We start from the raw sequence: 8,416 nt of genomic DNA on the forward strand, positions 1-8,416 counted from the left end.
GTTATCTCTGACCCCAGCATCGGCAGTTCCTACTATCTCCGAGTGGGTGTTACATCAAGAACCCAGATGCCCTCTCAGATGGGTCAAAAGATCCCATGCCACTATCCTAAAGATGAATGGGTTGGGGGGGGGGGAAAGAGTGATATTCCCCCCACTGCCCATTGTCCTGCCCTTCATCCCATCATCAGTAAAACTAGTTGTTTATTAAGTATTGCTGTTGCTTCTGGGAGTTCACTGTGTACAGATTAACCATGGTGTTTCCCACACTATAACCGGGTGAGTGAATTGCGTGTGCCCACAGTCAGTTAATTAATGTTTTTTCCCTACAGGTATGAAGTTACACAGACCGGAGGAAAGCATTTCAAGGAACCACCCAGTGACAAAAGCTTTGAACTGGTGATGTAACAAAATTAAATGGGGAATGCCGACGCTTTAAAAAAAAATGAAGATTTTAAAGGGGTAAAGGTTTACAAGAACAGATCCAGGGACAGTTCTGCAATTGGATTGGAGAAGCTGGGGAATACTTTGCACCACAAAAAGTTACTGCACAGAGGCATTTGAAGCAGAATTCCCACATAAACCACAAAAAAGGTACTGAACAGAGGCATTTGAAGCAGTATTCCCACACAACCCACAAAAAGCTAGCGTCCAAGTTCAGTGGGTAAAAGGGAAGGCAAATGGAATTCTTGCCTTTATTTCAAAGACAATTCAGTATGAAAATAGGGAAGTCTTGTTAAAACTATATTTGGCACTGTTAAAGACCACACCAACAATATTGCGAACTGTTTTGGTTCCTTATCTAAGCAAATACAGATTGTCACTGTGGTCACTGGACGGACAAAGTACACTGGGTTGACGCTGGGATTGAAGGGACTCTCTTATGAGGAGAGGTTGAGTAGACTGGGCCTGTACTCATTGGAATTTACGAGATTGAGGGGAGACCTTATCAAAACATATAAGATTTTTGGGGGATTTGACCACACCTAGGACCAGAGGGCACAATCTCAGAATAAGGGGCTGCACGTTTAAGAAAAAGGTGAGGAGGAATTTCATCCTTACCTGGTCTGGCCAACATGTGATTCCAGACCCACAGCACTGTGGGCGACTCTTAACTGCCCTCTGAAATAGCCAAGAATCTGTGGAATTCTTTACCGTGGAGGGCTGTTGAGGTTGGGTCTTTAAGTCTATTCAAGGCTGAGATGGAGAGATTTATAATCAGTAAGGGAATTGAGGGTTATGGGGTAATGCAGGAAAGTGGAATTGAGGATTATCAGATCAACCATGATCTCATTGAAAGGCAGAGCAGATTCAACGGGCTGAATGGCCTCCTTCAGCTGCTATATCTTGTGGTCTTCTGGAAGACAATGTAGAAGGAAGCTTCGATCAAGGCTTTTGAACTCCTGAGAGGTCTGGACAGAGTAGATGGGGGAAATCTGCTCCCACTGGTGAAAGGATTGAGAACTAGACAATATAGGTAAAAGGAGCAGGGGTGATATGAGAGAAAGCAATTTTAATGGGTTCTGGAGCGCACTGCTTGAGTGAGTGATAGCGGCAGCTTCAATTGTGGCTTTCCAAAGGGAATCTGAAAAGGACCTGAAGGGGGAAAGCTTACAGAGCCACAGAGAAAGGGTGAATGGAATAGTAATGTCTAAAGTCCTCTTGCTGAAGTGTAATATAATCATCGTACAATTCTTAAGCTCCACATGACAATAAATCACAACAATAAATTTTATGATAATCCTTGCAATTAGGAAGTAATTGTGGACAACACTTGTGAAAGTAGTTTTTTTTATATTCATGAAGTCGATCAGCATTTATTGCCTATCCCTAACTGCCCTTGTGAAGGGTATCAACGCACCCACACAGACAATGTATAGACTTTGAAATCTTTGAGACTTCCTGATAGGATAAAGGCACTGCATGAACAAAAGAACAGTACTTAACATTTTTTTTCCTAAAATTAGCGAAGATTTGAGTAAAAATATCTCCTTTACCATCAGTCTAAACATACGAACTTTGAAGAGCTCATTAACAGCATCATCACAGTCTTTATCCAGCTGCAGCACCAGTTCAAATGCAGATTCTGCCTCAGCATACCTCTGTAAAGACAAGTGGTCAATGTTAGTTTTTCAACCTTGCTGTTAAATAATCCCAAGTTTATTTCAAACATTACTATCCTTTTCTTCTTTCTGTATCGAATTCGATGTGAAACCAAGGCTCTCTCTGTCTCTTTTCCAATGGGATTTGAACAGTTCCTGATAATGCTCTCCCAGGTGTCATATAGACAATGGGCAATTCCATTAAACACATTTAATATGGATATATTTATAAAACACCTTTAATGTAGCAAAATGTCCCAAGTTATCAAACAGAATTTGACATGACTGAGCATTTCCCAAATTTATTCCTCTGCTGTTTTGTTCCTCAGCCCCCTCAGCACCAAACTACACTAATTCTAATTATCTGCACCCTCTCCATAGCCTATTATCCCTCGGCATTTTAGCTCATTTTAAGATGTTTCTTATTTGTTGCGAGAGATAATTCTGATGACGGTGAGACTTCTGACCCTGGACTGCTATCTTACTAGTGCTGTTTGAGAGGACATGTAGAGTGAGCTGATGAAGAAATCGTACCTGATCTTCCCCAGTTTGCAATGGGTCAGTGCGTTTCACTGGTAACTGAAAGGGTGATGGCTCAAGACAATCCAAGGATGAAGCCTTCACTAACTTGAGGGGGCTGCAGATGCCTGAAGGTAATGGTTCCAAGCTAATAATGCAGAGTCCCAGACTAATGCTCTGCATTCAAATCCCACCGTGGTAGATAAGTAAAATTTAGCAACTCTTGTTGGGTGGTGTTAGTGACTCTACTACTCAGCCAGAAGGTCCACGTTCTATCTCACCTAGTCCAGAGGTGTATCATACATATCCGACCCATTTAATTAAAAGTATCCATCTGGATGTTCCTGTGGACGGCTGTAGAATTCCTTTTGTCTCCACCATTATTGCTGTGATTCATTACCAAGGCAGGTATATGTCCATGACCAAAGGGCATAAGTTTATGATGAGGAGCAAGTGGTTTAGAGGGGATCTGAGAAAGATTTTTTTTCACCTAGAGGATAATAGACATATGAGACAGTCTGCCTGAGTGGGGTGATGGAAACAGGCAGTCTCACTATCTTTAACAAGCATCCGAATGGGCGCTTAAAATGCCAAGGCGCAGTAGGCTGTGGACCAAGTGCAGGTAAATGGGAATAGTGTAGTTTGGTGACTGTTGGTCAGCTGACATGGTGCGCTGAAAGGCCTGTTTCTATGCTGTATGACTCAATGACATCAATAATCATGGAATGACAGAATCCCTACAGTGCGGAGGCAGGCCATTCAGCCCATCGACTTTCAGAAAGCATTTGACAAAGTCCTGCATAAGAGATTATTGGCAAGATTAAAGCGCATGGGATTTGGGCAAGTGTATTGAGATGGATAGGAAACTGGTTCTTTTATTCATTCACAGGATGAGGGGGTCACTGGCCAGGCAGCATTTATTGCCCAGAGGGCAGTTAAGAGTCAACCACATTGCTGTGGGTCTGGAGTCACATGTAGGCCAGACCAGGTAAGCATGGCAGTTTCCATCCCTAAGGGACATTAGTGAACCAGATGGGTTTTTCCTGACAATTGACAATGTATTCACCATCATCATTAGATTCTTAATTCCAGATATTTATTGAATTCAAATTCCACCATCTGCCTTGACAGGATTCGAACCCAGGTCCCCAGAACATTACCTGGGTCACTGGATTAACAGTCCAGCGATAATACCACTCGGCCATTGCCTCCCCTCTTCTCTCATTGACAGAGAGGAAACAAACGGTAGGAATTAATGGGTCCTTTTCAAATTTGCAGGCAGTAACGAGTGATATTATAGCATCATATTAGATGATACCAAGCTGGGTGGGAGGGTGAACTGTGATGAAGATGCAGAGATCCTTCAGCATGATCTGGACAGGTTGGGGGAGTAGGTAAATGAATGGCAGATGCAGTATAATTTGGATAAATGTGAGGTTATTCACGTTGGAAGCAGAAAAAAGAAGGCAGATTACTACCTGAATGGCTGTAAATTGGGAGAGGGGAGTGTGCAGCGGGACCTGGGTGTCCTTGTGCACCAGTCGCTGAAGGTAACCATGCAGGTGCAGCAGGGGGTAAAGAAGCTAAATGATATGTTGGCCTTCATTGCGAGAGGGTTTGAGTACAGGAGCAGGGATGTGTTGTTGCAGCTATACAGGGCCTTGGTGAGACCACATCTAGAATATTGTGTGCAGTTCTGGTCTCCTTTTCTGAGGAAGGATGCTCATGCTCTTGAGGGAGTGCAGCGAAGGTTTACCAGGCTGATTCCGGGGATGGTGGGTCTGACGTATGAGGAGAGACTGACTAGTTTGGGACTGTTTTCGCGAGAGTTCAGACAAATGAGGAGGGATCTCATAGAGACGTATAAAATTCCAATAGGACTGGACAGGGTAGATGCAGGGAGGATGTTCCCGATGGTGGGTGTGTCCTGAACCAGGGGTCACAGTCTGAGGATACGGGGTAGACCATTTAGGACAGAGACGAGGAGACATTTGTTCACCCAAAGAATGGTGAGCCTGTGGAATTCATTACCACAGGAAGTAGTTATATTCAAGAGGCAGCTAGATATAGCACTTGGGGCAAATAAGATCAAAGGTTATGGGGAAAAAGTGGGATTAGGCTGTTGAAGTGGATGATCAGCGATGATTGTAATGAACGGCAGCGCAGGCTTGAAAGACTGAATGGCCTCCTCTTATCTTCTATGTGTCAGCACAGTCCCTCCAAAGAGCATCCCACAACCGTAACCCCACATTTCCCATGGCTAATCCACATAGCCTGCATATTCCTGAACACTATGGGCAATTTACCATGGCTAATCCACCTAACCTGCACATCTTTGGTCTGTGGGAGGAAACCGGAGCACCCAGAGGAAACAGCATAGAAACAGGGAGAATGTGCAAACTCCACACAGATAGTGGCCCGAGGGTGGAATCGAACTCGGATCCCTGGTGCTGTGAGGCAGCAGTGCTAACCACTGTGCTGCCCAGAGGGAGAAGGATAGAAGGAGACCATTCAGCCCATTAAGCATGTATCTGTTCTTTTGAACAGCAATCTAATTGGTCCCATTTACTCAATTCTTCCAGGTGTCCTTCCAGCATTTTTTCTCCTGTAGTACTTATCAAATCCCTTTCAAAGGCTACTAACTGAGTCAATATCTGCACCCCATCAGACAATGCATCCCACAATGTAACTATTCACTACATTGGCTTTCTTGTGTCTGGTTCTTTCACGAGCTACCTTAGATCAACCTTTCAGCTTTTAGAGGGACGCTCACTTTATTTCCTTTATCAAAATCCTTTCTGATTCTGAGCACCAACAAGAAGCATGTTTGAGGACCATTCCAATAAAATTGCTCAGTTGTTGCTTGTTCAGTGTCCAACAAATCTACTTAGATACACTTGTCGACATCACAAAACAGACCAGGAGAGCATCATTTTGTGAAATTTGAAATTAAATTAACAAATCTTGGGGAACCTGGACACAGCCCCTTCCAACCCTTCACCAACCTCCCATCCAACACCCTCTCCATCCTATCTTCAATGTTCACCTTCCTTTCCACATCTCCCATTCCTGCCATTTACCTATCCACACTTCCCCGCCTCCCCTCAATGCTGATTCATTGCATTCCAAACGATTAGTAAAGGATACAAAATGGACTCAGGGAATGGACAAACAAAATCTGGAGTAAATCAATATATTAACAGACATCTGGAGTGGATCAATGAGCTTCAGCAGCTGAAGTGGACTGATACATTCACCTTTATTCCAACGAGTGCTCTTCCCTTTCTGAAGTAACCTTTCGGCCAGTCACCAGCGAGTCTGATGGAGGTTTCAGCATCTTCAAGTGCAAGGTTATACTTCTGAAGTCTGTCGTAGCAATAGGATCGATTTCCAAAATACCTGCACACGCAGCAACGTTTTTATTTAGAAACCAGTTCAAGTCTGGCAGTTAGACACACCATTGGTCTGCCATTCTCACATTGCAATCACTTAATCCGAACCAGTAAACTCCTTTCTCCCCGAGCGCTCCATCGCAGCCCACCACCCCCCCATTGCATAAATGCTGCCCCCTCCACACTTCATGTCAGCTCTGTTGAAGAGTCATCTAGATTCGAAACATTAGCTTGCTCTCTCTCCAGTCTGACCCGCTGTGACCTCCAGCAGTTTTGTTTTCAACCATACATGCATCAGGCTAGTAAAATGCAACTCAGAATCTCACAATTGTTAGCAGCACGGAAAGAGGCCATTCAGCCCATCATGCCTGCAATGGTTCTATTACCAGTGTCAATCTCCTGCCTTTCCCCCATATACTTGCACACTATTTCTATCCAAATAATTGTTCAATACTCTGTTGAATGCTCAATTGAACCAGCCTCCACCGCAAGCCCAGGCAGTGCATTCCACACCCTAAATACTTGCTGTGTGCAGAGGTTTTTATTTTCCCACATCACCCTTGTTTTTTTTTTGCACAACTCTTTAAATCTGTACCCCTCTCGTTCATGTCCCTTTTACAAGCGGGAACATCTCCCTATCTACTTTGTGAAACCCGTTCATGATTTTGGAAACCCCGATCAGATCTCCTCTCTGCCTTCTTCTCTCCAAGGGAACAGTCCCAAGGTCTTCAATTTCCCCACATCACTGAAGTTTCTCATTCCTGGACCCATTCTTGTAAACAGTTTCTGCATCTCTCCAACATGTTCACATCCTTTCTGTAATGTGGCACCCACAACTGTATAGAATACGCCGACTGAGATCTAACAACATCAAGCTGCACCCCCATTTCCTACCTACTAACCTCATCCCGGCCGCTTGACCTGTCCGTCCTCCCTGGACTGACCTATCTCTTCCCTAACTCCCCACCTACACTCACCTTTACTGGCTCCATCCCCGCCTCTGTGACCTGCCTGTTTCCTCTCCACCTATCTTCTCCTCTCTCCCTATTTATTTCAGAACCCCTTCCCCTCCCCCATTTCTGATGAAGGGTCTAGGCCCGAAACGTCAGCTTTCCTGCTCCTCTGATGCTGCTTGGCCTGCTGTGTTCATCCAGCTCTACACCTTGTTATCTCAGATTCTCCAGCATCTTCAGTTCCTACTATCTCTTATACAACACTTCCTTGTTCTTGCATTCTATTGCCCTGTTATGGACCAGGTCAAACACCCTTGAAATACATTAAGAAGATGGCATAGTCCCTAACTTTGTCTTATTTTAAAGGCAAGTGTCAGGTGTTGTGTTCCAGATGCAATTTGATTGGTCAACCTACCAGATTTGAAGCAAAACACACATTACTCATTCACTATAGTTAAAATAGAACAAAAGAAAGAAGAAATTGGAATAACTTAACCCTACTGGAAAACTTAACAGAATAATAGTTCATTTAACTACTAGACAGTAACAGTACCAATGTTGTAACATCCCATAAACATGCCCTTGACAATGGCAAATTCAGTAAAAGAGATGTAATTCTCCAGTCTGGGTGGAAAAACATCAAGAGAAACCTTTGAGAGATAGTAGCAAGGAGAGCTGTACTGCAGCTTCCAACACACCTGCAACTGTTACTGAAAAACCAAAATTAAAAATCCTGGTTCTGTGGGAGCTTGACCCCACCCATTCAGGCTGCTTCTATTGTTTCAGCTTAAAAAAAAAAACCCAATGCCTCACAAACTGTTTACTTTATTGGCTCCGAGTAAACCAAATGGCACCTCTGTCTCAACCTTTCTTCATGAAAGAAAGGATAAAATACATCCCTTAAAGCCACGGCATTTTCATAGCCCCTAATGATAAAGCCGAGGATGCTGAATGCTTTACTAATTGTTCTCTCTACTTGTCCTGCCACTTTCAATGGTCTGCGCATGTATATACCCAGGTCCCTCTGTTCCTACAGCATCCTTAGAATTATACACCCTATTTTATATAGTCTTTCAATTTCCCTCCTACCAAAGGGCATCATCTCACACTTCTCTGCATTGAACTTCTTTTGCCATGTATCTTCCACTCTACCAACTTGCCTATGTCCTTTGGAGTTCCACATTTTCCTCCTCACAGGTTACAACTCTTCCAAGGTTTGAATCATCTGCAAACTTTGAAATTGCTTCCACACAGACCAAGATTTAGATCATTAACATATATCTACATCTGGACCATTAATGTATCGTAACAGTGAGCTACAAGGGAAGGTAATGGAATTCCCCACATAGAGGGGGCAAACAGGTCCAAGTCACTATGTCACCTGGCAAAGGAGCAGTTCTCCATCAGCTTGTGTGATTTCAAATAAACCTGTTGGACTATAACCTGGTGTCCT

At 43.7% G+C, this 8,416-nt stretch overlaps 1 protein-coding gene across 1 annotated transcript in view; it reads right to left on the bottom strand.

Moving 5' to 3' along the window:
• LOC109923714 overlaps positions 1 to 8,416 on the bottom strand; it is a 50,674-nt gene that overhangs the window by 39,664 nt on the left and 2,594 nt on the right. Inside the window, exons 2-3 of the mRNA XM_048609225.1 lie at positions 5,876 to 6,017; positions 1,995 to 2,099 (exon numbers count right to left, since the gene is read on the bottom strand). Of these exons, the coding sequence (XP_048465182.1) occupies positions 1,995 to 2,099; positions 5,876 to 6,017 (247 nt within the window). The remainder of the gene's footprint in view (positions 1 to 1,994; positions 2,100 to 5,875; positions 6,018 to 8,416) is intronic.

This window comes from Rhincodon typus, chromosome 20 (genome assembly GCF_021869965.1).
Source record: "Rhincodon typus isolate 14 chromosome 20, sRhiTyp1.1, whole genome shotgun sequence".
In the NCBI taxonomy this organism is placed as follows: Eukaryota; Metazoa; Chordata; class Chondrichthyes; order Orectolobiformes; family Rhincodontidae; genus Rhincodon; species Rhincodon typus.